Source organism: Dufourea novaeangliae, unplaced genomic scaffold, assembly GCF_001272555.1.
Source record: "Dufourea novaeangliae isolate 0120121106 unplaced genomic scaffold, ASM127255v1 scaffold64, whole genome shotgun sequence".
NCBI classification, from domain to species: Eukaryota; Metazoa; Arthropoda; class Insecta; order Hymenoptera; family Halictidae; genus Dufourea; species Dufourea novaeangliae.
In genome coordinates this window covers 217,590-234,645 of record NW_015373954.1, presented here as the reverse complement: position 1 = coordinate 234,645, position 17,056 = coordinate 217,590, and the positions used below count along the sequence as shown (strand labels likewise).

At 37.9% G+C, this 17,056-nt stretch overlaps 2 protein-coding genes across 2 annotated transcripts; both read right to left on the bottom strand.

Annotated features, from left to right (window-relative positions):
• Window positions 1-2,331: 2,331 nt before the first annotated feature.
• On the bottom strand, window positions 2,332-6,209 carry LOC107186193 (histidine-rich glycoprotein-like). The gene is made up of 5 exons (XM_015574015.1): window positions 6,059-6,209; window positions 5,409-5,491; window positions 3,874-4,107; window positions 2,887-3,030; window positions 2,332-2,499 (listed from the first exon to the last, which is right to left on the bottom strand). Exons 1-5 carry the CDS (start codon window positions 6,207-6,209, stop codon window positions 2,332-2,334), a joined length of 780 nt encoding a protein of 259 aa, XP_015429501.1.
• A 5,922-nt stretch (window positions 6,210-12,131) lies between these two features.
• Window positions 12,132-16,045, bottom strand: LOC107186241 (coatomer subunit beta). Its single transcript, XM_015574065.1, has 10 exons — window positions 15,920-16,045; window positions 15,330-15,743; window positions 14,924-15,257; window positions 14,566-14,854; window positions 14,145-14,485; window positions 13,809-14,070; window positions 13,364-13,731; window positions 12,859-13,303; window positions 12,547-12,782; window positions 12,132-12,473 (listed from the first exon to the last, which is right to left on the bottom strand). The coding sequence occupies exons 2-10, from the start codon at window positions 15,695-15,697 to the stop codon at window positions 12,243-12,245; spliced, it is 2,874 nt and encodes a 957-aa protein (XP_015429551.1). The 5' UTR covers window positions 15,698-15,743; window positions 15,920-16,045; the 3' UTR covers window positions 12,132-12,242.
• Between the last annotated feature and the right edge of the window lie 1,011 nt (window positions 16,046-17,056).

The following is a 17,056-nucleotide window of genomic DNA, read 5'->3' as shown; positions in this document are numbered from 1 at the left end:
GAAAAAACGAAAAGTGATCCTGGATTAGTTCCACCGATTAATTCGCCGACAGGGAAGGAGATTTGCCGAAGCTCGCGTCACGAAGCCCTTCTGACGTTTTTCCTCCTACGACACGCGCGCTATTACCCTTAACTATTTCCAGGCGCAATCTTCAGCTGATCTCAGAAACTTTACTCAATTCATAGGATAGAAGACGGCTCTGTTACACTCGTGATTTCTCCAGTTTTCTTTTAACTTTGTCCTAAAATATATTTTGAACAAAGTACACACTTTCTGGAACGGGAATTTCATTCGTATCTGTGATAACGAATTAATTCACAGAACCTTGGATCAAACAGACTTTCGTTACCATCTTCTCTACCTGTCCATTTATACAAGGTGTAAAAATTCAAAAAATATATAGGTTTACGTTAAAAATTCGAGAAAGACGAATGGAGTTAGCATTTAGTTTCATATTAAAAATTCGATAAAAGTACGGGGGCCCAACATGTAGTTTTATGTTAAAAATTCGAAAAGAATAGTAAGGGTTAATACTCAGTTTGATGTGAAAAATTCCAGAAAAATAGGGAAGATTACTGTTTTATTTTATGGTAAAATCCAAGAAAAATAATGTGGTGTTAATATTTACTTGTATGTTAAAAACTCGAGGAAAATACTAGAGGTTAACATTTAGTATACCTACAGAGGCAGCTAATATTCGACAGAATCCTGAGGGCAACCGATGAGAAAAGGAAAAAAAATCCGTATCGACCGAGCTAGGTGAAAGATTCCATTCAGCGAAAGTAATTAACGGTTCTGTTCGACGAAGAAAGGCTTGTTGAACGAAACACAGCCAAGAAATTCGACTCGACGTCTGGCTTCCCGCTGCACGAAGACTCGCAATTCCTCCGAGTCGATATCGATCCCACGACACGCCACGGCTAACCGTTTATTCAAAGAGCATCGAGATCGCGACAATGGGATACAGGGTAGCGGACCGTAGCCAATTTCACGCCAAGATTTTCACTTTTCACGGCGCATAGACCAGTCATCGACTTCCCGCTTGATCAGATCGCGCGCGCGCGTGCAATCGTGAATTACTTCATCGTTTCCTTCGTCTGGGAATTGTTCAGTTTTTTTTTTTTTTTTATTAGTCACTGACTTTCTTTTTTCGTTACTGTTTCATTATGATGTCACGTGTGCGACTAATATTGCGATAGCTAATCGGTAAACTTCCGATATGTATGCGAATCTCGATTGTGGATTGATTTATACAGATTGGAATGTAATACAAAATGGTCTCCTTTATTAAGGTTTATTACGGTTCGACAGAAAGTAAAAACCCAGGTGAATTTTATTAAAATTTCAGCTGTATTGGGTTTTAGACAATCGTGTATGCGATAAATGCATAAAATCTTGAGTCTACTGATTAGTGACTATTGAGAATTGTCATCTATTCGAAAGAACATTCTTGCTCCATGTTAATTAATTGAACAATGATTAGACTGTGTATGTTTATGCATTGATAGCATTTCTTAACTTGAAAAATGCAATAAAATAAAGGTTTCACTAATGTTTAATGTTACAGTCGAAAAGTTTGGAAGTAGTCAACGAATTACTTTATAAAATGTTATTCCGCATAAAAATCCACACGCTCCTTGTAACTTTTATTGTTATATCTGTGGTGACCCGTTGTCAAGCATGATTTTCGTCGAAAGTTAAAGAAAACATGCGGTCGTGTTATTCGCCTAGTGTCCTTATTATCCAGAGAAATCGTCAGCCACCGCGATTCGAACGTTCTTGCCACGCTTTGTAATCCGATTCCCTTGAAGAGTCTCGCATGCTGTAATTACATCGGTGCAACACTCGAGGCGAACATTTTAAATGACGATGGAGCCGGCCGCAAAAGACCTCCTTCACAGCCAGCGAAATTACACGTAACAGGGCGTGAAAGTAACGTTTTTTTCGTTCGCGTGAAGGAACGCGATACATTTTGGATGAAAGAATTACACGATCGTTAACATCTGTGATTTGATGGAAAAATTGATTGTTTACTCGAGGGACTAAAAAATTGAAAAGCATACGACTCAATTTCGAAGACGCTATAACCTCTATGAGTTAAATTGTGTCCCAAATATTATTTGTAAATTACGTTTCAAAATTCCAAAAAGGAAAATTAAAAGTACATTTTTAATTAAAAAAAGAGCGTGTTTATACAATATATAATAATTGTACCTTGGAGTACGAATGATATAGTTCCTTAATAAATCGTAACTTATGTAAGTAAAAAGAAGCTTCTCTTGTCAAGAGGAGTCACGTAGATATCATTACAAAATAATTTTTTTTACATTTTCAATGACCATTGCTGGCAAACCATTTTTTGCCCGACTCATGGCCACCCTTTTTGCCATACTTCTTGTTATGCCGATGATGACTATCGTGGCCCTCCTTGAATTTCCGACCCTTCTGATTGCGATGATGATGGCCCTCCTCGTGTTTCTTCTTCTTCCCATGATGATGCTAGAGAATTCATTTAACAACCATTAATTCGATTTAATTCTTCTTTGCACTCTGAATTACACAAATAACCAGCAAATTATTTCAATTCTTACCATTTCCAATCTATAACTTTAAAAAAATGTCCCTACTATGAATTAATACATGGCAATAAACAACAACAAAATTATAGTGATAAATTTCTTCAGACAAACTAGCAAATTGGATAAATAACTTCAATAACTGTGTGTTAGTTCTTTAAATTGTTACATGTTTAATACAACAATTTAATTTTGTATTATAATAAATAATTTATACTTCATTAATTATTACATATGTGATAACTGGTAATTGTTAAGGTTATTTTGAACAGGTAAAATTGAATTGTTGTTATATTCCTGTTTAACGAACCTCGTTACCAGCAGAATCGGTATGTCCCTTCTTCTCGTGGCCACCTTTCTTGCCCTCGTGCTCGTGATGGTAACCGCCATGCTTCTCGTTCTCCCCGTCCTCGTGGTACTCATCATAGAAGTCGTGTTTTTTCTCATACTCATCCTGCGACAGGTTAATCGGCTTTAACAAATTAGCCAAGTAATTTTTAATTAGTACGCTTATTTCAGCCGCGTCGCGTCGCTGCGTTTGATGCTGGGAAAATTGAGTCATCGAGTTTCCGTAAGTTTTACGTAGACAGAGAACTCTTGTTCTGTTGACGTTTTGTAACATTTCTTTTTAAAATTGAATAAAGCCGTGGAAAAAATGCATCAAAGCCTGCCCACGGTAATCGAACGATGTCATAATTAATTAGTTCCCCAATTAATTCGATTTAATGCGTTGGATAGAGTGACTGAAAAAAATATTTATACACATTCACTATCGATTAATAATACTGTTTTCAGTGTGAAACTAAGTTCACAGAAACAAAATTATCATCAATAATTTAGACAAAAAACAAAATTATTATGGAATAACCGAAAAAAAATAATATTTAATTTTTAGTTATATAATGAAAACAAGATCCTCAATTGATAATATAATTAAAATCTTTGGAACACAAATTGTACTCTTTTTCTCCGATTTTATATACTTCTAGAAATGGAGGTTACGCAGATGTTATATTATTTTTGAAAAAAAAAATGATTAGAAATTATAGGGCTCCGTCTAAGTACTGAAAAAAATTCAGTAGGTATAATAGACGACTGACACTTGTGTCAATTGTTAGGAGACCGAGTCCTATAATTTCCAACCATTATTTTTTCAAAACTTATTCAACATCTAAGAAACGTCCCTTGTAATGGTACTATGTATAGTACATTCAAAGAATCGGTTATAATTCACTGACACTGAAATTTATTACGACAAAACTGCACTGCAATTTTTATAGTATTGCTCGAAAGAAACCTTTTTGGAGATGCTGTGTTCCCCCTTGGTGCTGTATCCTTTCTGGTGTTTCCCTTCCTCGTCGAATTTCGCGGCTTTCTCGCCCTCCTCGCCGCGGTGACTTTCATCGTAATGATCGACTTCCACGTGTTTCTTCTCCTCCTCGCCCTCCTTCTCGGCGTATTGTCGCTTGTGATTCTCTTTGTCGTGATGGCCCTTTTCGCCCTTGTCGAACTCGTGGAAAACCTTGTAACCCTGTTTTAAATGGAACACGATTAGCAAAGAGGGTGTGGGGAAAACTGTCGAGCAACGAACAGCCCACGTAATTCGTCTTTGTCAGTGAATGCAAATTTTCAATTGTATTTATTCCAGCTGTCTTAGGTGGTCTCTCGCGAAAATTTCGAAAGTTGATATCCTCTTGACAGGTTGAACTTAAATTATACGACTTTTTTATTTTCAATTGTTTCACAAGTTCATTGTTGCTCCTACAAGATAACCCTGAACTTTACGATCTTCTCTAGAAGACTACAGAACATATAAGGTTGGTGGGAAAGTTTTTTTCGTTTTACGACATTAAAAAGAAAGAGCTAAATAAGAACTTTCTTTTAGTCAATTATATAACTTCCTCCGTTATAATTAATCAATAATATAATTTTTCTTCATTGAAAGGTCAGGAAAAGGGATCAGTGAAACTATCCCCTAATTTTTAACACCAACCGAATATTTCTGTATTCCTTAAATGGAATAAAATTTTAAAATGTTTATAAGTCGTTCCACTTGAACAGACAAATTAATGTTCATTTCCCGTTTAGTTTCTACATCGAACAATTTATCTCCCAATCTGACGCAAAATTTTTATTGGTAAGCTTCGTTGAATGTTAATTTAGCTAAAAATACGTCTGTTTTGATGTTTCAGCGAATACCACGACAAACCTCACGCGTCCATGAAGGACCAGTTGGAAAAATTAAATCGGAGGCTTTTATTTGCAATTGCAACGTGTCCTGGTCCAGCCAGTAACGAGTTCGCAAACGAATTAATTGCCCCGGAAGCCGGACTGTCCACCCCGTGGCCGGGATAAAACTGAAACGCAATATCCGAAGCGTCCAGTGTCACACAAAAGGTGGAACGTCGAAACACCGTGTCGTTACAAAGAATATTTTCCCGGTGAAGAAAGAAGCGTCGTTCTGCTGCTGGAAGGATGTCGTTCGCAAAGAAACGACCGTATTCGTCGACAATGACGAGCCACGGGGACGTCGATAGCGAACCGACAAACTAACACGAAATCTTGTATACAAGGTGTAACGAAAATGTTGCAGGTTCCTGCAATGGGAGACTCGTGAGGTGATTTGAAACAAGTTTAGCCTCAGCAAAAATGTATGAACTCTACAGGGAGTGTCTCGATTGTGATGAAACGAAATCAGAAAGATGAGCACAGGTAAAATAATTCCTTGTAAAGAAATAGCTTTAAAATAATTATTAGGATTTCTTATTTCATACTCTATAATGCATGAGAATCGTAGAATAAGGAGGATTAATTTTCGTTTGATCGACTTACCTTGTCGTCCTTTACACCGTCCGCGGCTCGATGGTCCTCCTGGTACTCAGTACCGCCGCCCTTCTCCTCATGCTTGCTTCCACCTGTTTGAATTAATTACAAATGTAAGTAAAGCCTTGGACCATGAGGGGTACTTAAGCAGAATCCTTAAGGTTCATAAATTGTCTGATTCCATTTTTCTTACTCGTAATTTTGCCACTTTCCTTTCTATACTGGTTTCCACTATATTCCACCTACCCTTTACAACTGTGTTATTATTAGACTGCGGATGTTCATGCAAATATAGACTTTTATAGATCAATATATAAAAATTGGAGTAAAGTAGAATTTTTTTGCCTGGCCAAGGTTTCTGTAAGGTTCCACAGAAAATGAAAACTTCGGTAAACTTTATTAAAAATTGTATTGCACCCAATTGTAGACAGTCATGGATGTTATAAATGCATAAAATCCGCAGTCTACTTATTATGTTTCAGATGAAAAAAAAATGATGTACTGATAAAAAAATATTTCCAGCAATCAACGTTTATTTTCACTGCAAAATTTACTATCTATGTATATTCAAAATTAATGTCCGTTGAAGTAGAAATTATTTAAGCTTGTTTTATTTGTTAATTTCGTTAAAAGAAAGTATAATGTACGTAAATACGTGCCTTCATGCTCACTGGCGGCAGCTTCAACGTCCTCTGTGTACCGGAAGTCCTCGGGATTCCTGCGTATCCTCTCAGCGACCAATAAATCACCACTCAAAACCGCCAAGAGTAGAAGCAATCCAAGATTCCAAGTGTTTTCGAACGACGCCATATTGACGTGTTCGTAAATCCTGCACAGGAACCGAAGAAATGCTCAGATGAACGCCGGAAGTTCGTTGAAGAAACGAAACTGGACACTGAAGATCTCATGGAATTGCGACGGAGATTTTATTGGCACCGTGGTTCCTTTTTCTTTCCGCTTCGGGAACGATGATCGTGTTTTTCCGCTGTATCGACAACCGAAGAAAGTTTCCGTTTCCGATCGATCGCAGAAGCAACGGAAAAAGACGCTTTTTTTGTGATCGGTTTGTCACGGACACGTCCGCTTTCACTCGATCCGCTTCGCGATTCTTCAATATTAATATTTACTTGTAGAAAAGAAAAGCGTTCTATTCAGGATGATCTCAGAAACAATTCTTTTTCTACTATTAACCCTTTCGCTCCAGGGCAAGCATTTCCAAGAATTTAAATTTACTATTCTTTATGGCTTCGACCCTGAGGATTACGAATTTGAAATCGAAAACTGTCTATCTTGAATAAGAAAAATGTTATAAATTTTAGAGGAAAAATAGGTTTTTCAGATTGAATTCTCGAATGATGAATTTTTGATGCACTATCCCTGTTAAATCTTTTGAGAACTGACGAAAAATGTACATTACTAAGGTAACAACAGACTTTGATTTCTTTAAAAAAATATTGTTATTTGTACATTGTTAGATTAATGTGTACATTTAGAGATATCTAAACACGTCTGATAACTTTTAAAAGCTCTCGAAACAACAGAATCAAAAATGGTAACTGACAGGTTGGATATTCGAAGCCATATTCTATTCGAACTGATCGAAGTGTAATATTTTCTTTATTAATCAAATATCCTGTGGCGATAATCGTACGTATTTTCACAACATAAATGTTTCGATCGGTCGCGACTTCGCGAGTTTTCAAAGTTTTCTTCATCTTCGACACTCTTCGGAAACGTACGTGTTATTTTTACGACGATGCGGCGTGTTCCTAGGTTGTAGACATTTTGCAGTTTTCTTGTGTCAGCAACGTTGGCAACCGATTATTTTTCTTGCGTTTGCCGTTCTTGGAATAATTTCGTTGGACAGCTCCTGAAAAAAAAATCCGTAACTTCTCGAAATTTACAAATGTCATTCGTGTACAAGTTTTCCTGTCAAATGTGTAACTTCCCTGATAACCAATTGTGTACAAGTTTCGAGCAAATTGCCAGCAAATAATGACAAAAGTTGTCTAAAAAACCATAGCCATCTGTTTTCGTATTTGACTTGGGTTTTGCAGGCAACACCTGCTGACAAAATGGTAAAGGAAATTGATAGCAATGCCATCAATTTGCTGCATAAATTTATAACAGACATTGGACAAAATTTGGCTTTGCAGGTTTGGCAGGCTGGGCTATTTTATTTTCTTGTTGTATAATGTATTTCTTTTCTGGTCGAAGATATGCAACGATCCATTGTTAATTACGGCAGAATCCAGCTCTAATTCTGCCATAATGGTGTAAGACTCGTCGAAGAAACCGCGCTACGTCTTCGTGGCAAAGAACTCAAAGCGGTCAAACAGTATTAAGGCCGATTAACGAGACGGAAACTACGGAGTTTTCAGCCGGAAAATTCATTAAACTGGCCCCACGTATTAAAATGTTCCCCGTGCGGCTTAACTGTTCAGATACAGCATGGAAACGGTGGAAGGAGGCGAGTGTAGCAAAAAAAAAAAGGTAACAGCCAGGACTGTTGGCTCTGCAGCTTCGTCCTTGTCGCCGTCATTCGTTCCATGTTTGCTTTTAGTGTTTCAGTAGTTTATCAGACGTCGTAGAAGATCTATCGAACCATTTAAATTTTTGCAAGATCAAATATATTGGGTTGAACCAACGGGTCATTCGGTTTTCTACTGATAAATAGAAGGTATTGTAACCAATAAATTACATATCAGTGTATCTTTTGATCTTTTCTCTTAATTTAAACAGAAATTATAAACATCATCGATTTTAAAGTGAGAGACCTAATGCTTTATAATTTTCGAAAGCGTAAAAATGATACAGACACAAAGAAAAGATTTCTGACCCGACACCGCGGTCAGGTGGACCTTTCACTGTTGTAAAATAATCAAATTGTCGCATTAGTTACAAGCAAAATAGTGGTGGTATACGTTAGTCTTAAAAATAATGAAAAATGAAGACAGCAATCACTCAACGCTTGTGTTGATGACATGACAGCATCCTGTCGATTTTGAAGATCGTGAATTCAAGGTCATAATTTTTCTGACAGTTTAGTGATCTAGGGTTTAAAAAATCCTTCAACCATCGAATAGCGATTTTCTAAGCTTACGATGTACTTTTACCATTTTATTTCAATTTTCAAAATTCTGTGTCTATCTAAATAGAGTGTTTTACGACTTGTGGAAAATTTTTTATGGAACTAAAAGTAAATATCTCCACGAGCAATTAACTGGTGCGAGTCAGCTTCATTCATTCTATATCGAAATACTGCTTTCTCGAAACTGTTGCTTCCATTCGGAGAAAAAGAGTGGACTCGAGATCGACCGACGTGTAGACACAGACCAACGGGGTCGTAAGACTTAGGGGCCATTCGGGAAGATAATCCGCATAAAAAAAAAAAGAAGAAATTGCACGAAAAATATGAGGCGATCGTGTTATACAGTCATAATGTAACAACGAGATGTGCTAAAACGCGCGTCTGAGGTTTCGTCTCCTCGAGTCGTAATTCTAACAATCCTACATTGTCAAACTTTATGGATCCACGAATGGACTTGAAAAACATTGTACTATAATAGCAGATAAAAAGGTCAGTGCTAATTTACAGCTGTTGAAATATATATATTTCAACCTCTTTTCAATAAATCATAACTGTTGACCTAACTAACTTATCAAAATAAGCTTCGTGAGTGCTTACAGTGGAGACATAGGAATACATAATAAAAATTAGTTCAGTTTAAAGAAAATATTGTTTGACCATTTATTTCGCAATTGTTTTAAAGAAAAGCAATGTTATAATAGCGGTGCACTATTGACATTTTTTAAAAAATTGAGGATGATAGCCTTATTTGTCCTCTTTGTGGACAAATTTAAACAAATTTGAACATTTGTAAATTGGCAATATGAAGCACACCAGCTCGGTCGGTTGAAGCAAAATAAATGATTAAATAATATTTCTTTATAACTGAATTAATTTTTATTAAGTACTCTTACGTCTCCACTGTAAAAGCACCCATAAAAAACAACTCAATCTGTTTGATAGTTCAATAATTATGATTTATTGAAAAAAGGTTGACAACTACCACCCCAGTGGACGAGAAAAACTTGCCCACGAAGCAGCTGACCCGATTTGAACTGGCTGTATATACAATTGTACACGCAAACAGAAAACTTTCGTCGCTTGTTCCCACGTGCAGCAACTCTTGGCCACGATTATTTGGCGAGTTCGTTACGAAGTTGCGTCAACTCGCCGCCATTGAGTTCGTCGGGATCACCGTGCGGAATTGTTTCGTGTAAATTGCAGAATCTATTTCGCCCATTATCTTCTGATGATAATGAAAGTATATACTCGGTGCAACGTGGAAAGCGAATAATCCTAACTTAGATTGCGTTTTGAAATTAAAGGTACGACAACGGTTCTCCCAGGTTTTTGACGAATGACCATGGGGCAAAGGGCACAGAATCCTTGTGGAAACCACCCATAACCAACCCCTTTTATTGTATCTCGTATTCACTAGTGTCTGACAAAAAAATTGTCAAGTCGAATTCTATCCGAGCCTTTTTCGATTTTTCCACTGAAACATTTCTGACAATCATTGTTCATTCAAATTGTAAAATGGATGACCGTTGCAGTTCTTTAAATTAATTCCACAACGCACGGAAGTGAAAGTGGTCAGATTATTCGATGAGACATAAAGGAACCTTATTAGCAAAATAAAGAAGCAGAGACTTTTATTTTTAGAGGATATCGTTATCTTGTACCTTTTTTCTTATTTTCTTGGTCAGCAACCTACCACCGTTGAAATTGTTGCTTAGAATGTGTGGTATTCAGACGAAGAAGATCAATAGGGGAAGCACAGGGCGATTACAAGTAATGGCCGATCTTCGTACACGCGATTTATCGTGTCTGGGAGACTTTAAGGGTCGTCGATGTAAACTGTAATGGGGGTCTTTTACGACGAGCTTATTTGTTCCTTCGCGATAGATATGGAGCAGTGATGAAGGCGTTGATATGGCGATACGTCGTGAACGGTCACTCCGAGCACAAGATGGACGCTCCTTACCCAGGACTACTTTCAAGAGCTCAAGTCAGATTTATCTTCCTGGAGGTTGTGAGCTTCTGGAAATTTTGAAAAGGAACTGAGTGGCACTGGCACCAAAGAAGAATGTATGCAGGGTGTTTTATTTAAGTGTCACCCCCCGAATATAATTTTTAATTGTGAAGACTCAAAAGATATTTTATACGTAATTTAAATTGTATTAAGTGGTCAGTATCTTACAGGCTTTGTTTTGTTTTTCAAATTTTTTTCTCCAAGGTTTCAAGCTCATCGATGCTTTCTTCAAATAACTAGATATTTTTTTAAGATCATATCGCAATACATATCTGACTATATTTTTTCATGAGCTACACGATTCAATAGGAAAAAAATATGTAGTTATTTGAAAACAAAAACATCGACTTATTATAGGAACCGATGAAGTTTCAAAGGATACGCAAACCGATTCTCTAAAACTCACCTATTGTTAAGGTACCAATTTAGGAAAATAATATTAAAGTGTAAAAATAGGAAGGAAGAGGCATCGTAAATGGAGCTTGAAAAAACCATTCAATTGAGACACACGTATATTCAGAATTTTCTGAATAGTTGTTTAAATTAAACACGATTGGTACCTTCGATTGTATTCCGTTTCACAGCCGAAGCCCGTGACTTCGATGGACTTTTTCGACGAGAAACCTACTAAACTTGCACCGCGAATATACGTATACCAGCAACGCTCGCCGAGAAGCCTATCGTCAAAAGAAAGTCCGTGAACTCTCAAACGGCAGCTAGCCAACAATCAATTGGTAAACATTTCACGGATTTTATTTCTAAGAAAGACAGAAATGCTAACTAAGTGAAATTATATTTCTTAGAATGAAATAGTACCCTTATGTAACTTATAGCATGACCTACTCAGCACATTTAATTGAAAAATTAATCACAAATATTTTGCAGAAGCAAAACTTTCCAAAATTTTAAGTACAATGTTTGTCTTTCACAAGCGCGTTTATTGACTTTACCAAATTATTCAAATACCCTCCGAGTGTCAACTCCTTCGCTAAAATCAACAAACCAATCTAATGAGGTCACATATTCCACGTATCCAGTATCAACAAATATAAATAAGTAAAAGAATTAAATCACGATTACAGCCTACATTAAGTCCCAAAAGGTTCATTACAGCGGAAACCAGAGAGAGAGTCGTAAATGTTAGACCCACATCACTACGATCATTGAGCGATAAATCATCACAAATAGGAGGCTGGTCGTAAAGTATTGAAATGTGAAATAATTCTTTCATAAATCATATTTACTTGAGGCGAATAAATATGCCTGAAATATTGTGTTATTATTGCGACATGCAATGATACATGACAAATTTTGATTGCCGGCTGTGAAAGGTTAAAAAATAGGTTAATATGTGAAACATCGACACCAAGTGCAGTAGAGTGCTCGTTCTTTATTTCTTGAAAAATATGTATCAGATAAATCAGTTTCAATTAAAAATCCAGACTTATAGCTAATGTACTACATATGTATATTTCTCCACTCGTGGATACATAGTATCGTCGTTCGACAGCGTTGATGTACACAATGGAAAAAAATAAAATGTATAAATGGCGCATAAGTTGATACGAGAGTGTACTATATAAAATATACTTCGATGTCTAATTAAAAGGAATTAAATTGGAGTCGTGGAATTAACGAAAGTAGACGATGGCCGCCATTTGCGTTCCTGATGAATCCAATCGGGCTTCCCGTAACAATTCGAATACTGAGGACAAATGAGACAGATTAACAACTACACGCTTTAAGCAGCATAAACGACCTTGCTCTGTGGACCTTTCTGCGTGGAATTAATTTTATCTCCTAACGACAACGCCATTCCTTGGCTCTTCGCTCGGATACGAATATGGCCGACTACCGGTGCATCTGGTTTGTTCAGTGGCTTTTCAATGGACATATTCGCTAATGCATCCTCGCCAAATATTGATTTCGCGTACATATTCGCAGCCATAAAGCCACATTGTCCCGAGAGCGCCTGAAACAATATCAAAGTATTATATTACATTTGTCCTTTCACGGGTACTGATAATCCAAGCGTAATTACATACCTTTTCCGGGGTTAGACAACACATGTTAGTCGACTTCAATAAATGGCCAAGATATTCTCTCAGGTCTGACAGAGTAGTATTTACAGACACCTTGTTCTCCCACTCGAATTCCGCCCACATTTGCCGGAACTCTGCGTCAGTGCACGTTGCCGGAACTATATAGTCCATGATATCGATGTGTATGTCATTTAAGACTACAACACTCCTATCAGATCCAGCACCAGACACGTCGTAAACTGAAACAAAAAATTACACAAGATTAGAAGCTTCAAGATATTTACCATACCGTGACCGATCATATTACGAATGTACCTATGTTTCCAAATATTATTCCGTTCTCTGTGGAAGCTACTTTCACGTTTGCTTTAATACTCGCGAAGTCTCGTGGCGCAAGCACGATAGGCTGTGGCCTTTCCACAAGTTTCAAATCCCCCATCGTCGCCAACTCTAGTGTGCAATTTTGCAGAGTATCTTCAGTTTGATTAACGATTAATACATCGAGCACAATATCGTACTGATTAACATGGACCAAGGCTTCCGCATATACAGGGTCCGAGAAGCCGGTCAATTGGGTAACTTTGCTCAAAGCACTGGGAGCTGGAGCGTCTCCGCTAGCGCCAGGTCTTCCGGCAACGGCAGCGCTGAGACTCTGTTCGAACATATCACCAGCTCCTCCAGTTACATCCGATCCACGGCTCAGTTGTAAGAACTGTATGGCATCGTCCACTTGGACAATACTACCTGGCTTTTCTTTGGCCTGTAGAAATGAAAAACGTGACTCGACAAATGAATAAGTCGAATGCATCCCGTACATTACCTTCTGATTTTGCGAGTCTTCCTCCGCCTTGGCTGTTAACATTCTACCAAGAGCATCGCGACAACCCTCGGTGAACACTTTCTGAACAAGTGGTGTTGGACAGGCCAGGGATCTCAGACACAAGGAGAGTCGTTCAGCGTCGTCGTGTGTCATTGCCTTTGCGGGTAATCCTGAACGACCTAACTGTAATACGCTGGACATCACCAACATCGCTTCTGCTTGCATGCGATTACTTTTTTGGGCGTCATTTTCAAGACCCTTATAGCGAAGCGCTAACTTGGCTAAGGTTGTGGCTAGTGAGGCACCAATGAAGAAGTCGCCCTCCATCATGTATTGAACCAAAGCCGGCCGTTTTTCTTCTTTCTTGCCTACAACAATAGGACAATTTAAAAGAACAATTTGAAAAATATCTACCATACCAAAAGCACCTGAAATGGATAATTACGGGTAGATGCAGCACTAAATGCACTTTGAGTGGCATATGTTCCATCCGATGTAACCAACTGTGCTGGGACAGCTTGAGCGCTTCCATCTTCCGACTTCTCCCCAGCTTGACGTTTATACTCTGATTCAAGTAATGGTAATTCACCTAACGCAGCCCGTATGCGACTCATGACAGCCTCGATGTCTTCCTTCGAAGTAGCGTATTCACCCAGAATCCACAGCGCTGCTCGGTGTACCTTCACTGATCTAATATGAGGAAATACCTACACAACGGAAAGTAAAAATAATCTAACCTGTTAAAATATAAGAGAAAATATTACTCATTCGGAGTATTTACTTCGAGAAGCTTCTCAACGATGAGCGGTCTGAGATTTTCGAATCGTTGAATGGCTTCACGGACAAACACCAGTACATCGGTCGCCGCGGCTTCGTTGTTCTCGGAGAGAAAATCTGTGAGTACAGGAATCACTGTAGCGGCTACATCTGAGAATTTAATGGAACAGGCGTGCAGTGTTCGTACAAGGAGCTGCCTGTATCTGCCAGCATCTTCATGTTCCCCGCCAGCGGTACGCAACACTTCTTTTTTTAGTAGTTGAACCATTTCTTCGATAGTACGAGTGGTTACCAAATCCATTGCAAGAGCTAGTGTTTTAGTTCGAACTTCTAATGCTGGTGAACCTAAAGTTATGAGTAACGATATTTTTACTGCCGTTCCGATTGCTTTAATATTTTTTCTTTATTTACTGTACGAAAAATACCTAAAACTCTCAGGACATCCATAACTAGATCTTGGAGTACTCTTTCATAAATGGGACTATCTTTCATCGCGATCAAGCGATCTAACACAATCAGTTTGACATTATTATCGCTTTCTTTAACAACTAACTCAATGTAACAGGAAGCTGCAGCTTTAATTGCAGTCGGAGCACTGGAAAGTGTCACCAAAGTGCCAGCTGCTTCGTATCGTACAGCAGCACTTGGAGAATTCAATAAACTATAAATACATCTAATAAAACGTGCTCTTTCCGATGGATTTGCAAGGCACACCTGTGAACACGCCTACGTGTTATATCTTGGTAAGAATTAAGAATGGAAAATTCTGCAACGGATATGCACCTTGTAAATTAATTCCACGATAACCAGTTGCAAGATATCGCCAAAACTGGGCACTTGGTCTAAACAAGCAGCTAAATAAGACAGTGCCCTGCTCTGATCAGCGTGTAACAGCATCAAAAATGCATTTCTTCTGCAAGACATGTCCTGCTCCCCCTTCAAGTATTTAGCTATTAACTCTGGAGCATCAGGAATCAGAAACTCAAAATTTCTGTAAATTGTAAAGATAGCCAAGACAGCATTACGTCTAACATAAGAGTGTCTATGCTCTAGACAAGCAATTATTGCAGGCATCAGTGGCTCCAAAAGTTCTGGCTCTTTCAATTTGCATAAGAATCTGGAAGACACAAAACATTCTTGCACATATTCGTGCTTCAAACGAGAAAGAAATCACTTGTTTGAGTAATACCTCAGAGTTGAACCTCTAACAAATTCATTTGGATGCTGCAAGTCCTTTCTATATGCATCACAAACTAAAATCATTTCTTGAAGTAATTTGCCATCGGAGGAAGTTTTTGGGACTATTTCCCAAAATATCAATAAAAGTTTCTTAATCGTGTGATCCTGGAAAGGCAGAACAAATCTAATAATGGTCATCAGAAGTCCTGGCAGACGTTCTCCACTCAATATCATGTGAATGGTTTTCTTAAGGGCATCAATTTTTGTTTGAACATTGCCAGTTTCTAAGTCTCGCTTCAACTGGAGCTCATTTAGTGGCTCTGTATCAGTTGGAATGTTTATCAGAGTATAACAAGGTTGTTCTGTGATAGTGCTCATGTTTGCAACTGTTTTACTCTTTGCCAAGGAGATTTCCTCTCACGATCTACAACGGAAAACTGATTAACGTATAATCTTCTGTTAAAAAATGAGAAACGAATAAACCGAGCGGTGTAATGTAAAAAATAAATCAAAAGTAAGGTTATATTGGCTTCAGGTGTATGTTTCGTGTGTCGCATGTAATGATAATAATTACGCATATGACGAACACATTGGACGCACCTGATCACGAGAAAATCACGTGGAAATGAAGAACAACGATATCTTTCCAATGGTCAAATGACATTTATACAAATCCGGAAACAAGGAAAACAGTATACGTGTCAAACCCCTACATCAGGGGACTAACGAAATAGGAGCAGATAGCGCCACTGTCCGCATCTTCCACGTAGATGTATAAAATCTTCGTCCCGTTTGTTTCACAAAATATTATTTAGATATTGTCAATTTGCATATTCAACAGTTGCTATCTACCTATCTACGCTTATATTATAATAGTTCAATTTCAAAGAGAGGTAACACTATGGTTTCGTTATCCATTTTACATCTTTTTGGAGTAAAGTACCCACATGCAAAAACGAGGCATTTGCATATGTGTGCACATAGTTCACTTTGGGCACCTCTTACAATGTTATTCAGATAGTTTCCATCTTGATCAAGCACTCGATTTGAAGCTTAAGGAACGTAGATTAATCCCCGAATATTGTTAATGACAATAAACAACCAGAACACTGTTAAAATCGCATTTATTCGCGGAATACCACTATTTTTTTGACTGGTGGCGCCACCCGTGGCAAATCGCTGAAACTGGTAACCAAATTATACCAACAGGTAAGTGTAAATTTCTGCAATTGGAAAAACGCGAATATCTCAGTAATTAGACGTTTAAAATGAACGTTGTTGGTATCAAATCATTGCTGACAACCCAATGCATCGACTGAATACCGCAAACACCCAGAATTAGAAGAATTATGTATGCATCTGTTATCACATGACCATACGGAGATAGCAGTAAATACATACATATTACTCCAACATGATACAATCGCATTTACATGATTAAACGAACGCCGGATTTCTTCCTCCAGCAGTAGATTTCAAGCTTAAAGAACATAGAATAATACCTTTTATTGATTGATAAGCAATAATCACACGAACAGTGTGAAAATCACAATTGTTTGTAGTTGTTAGTGAGTATCGTTATGCATACCCCCTTTAGTCCACTTTGGATAGCTCTTAAACCGTTATGCGGACAGCTATCGTCTTGACCAAGCATTCGATTTGAAGCACAAAGAACGTAGATTAATCCCCGTATATTATTAATAACAATAAACGACCAGAACCATGGTAAAATTGCAC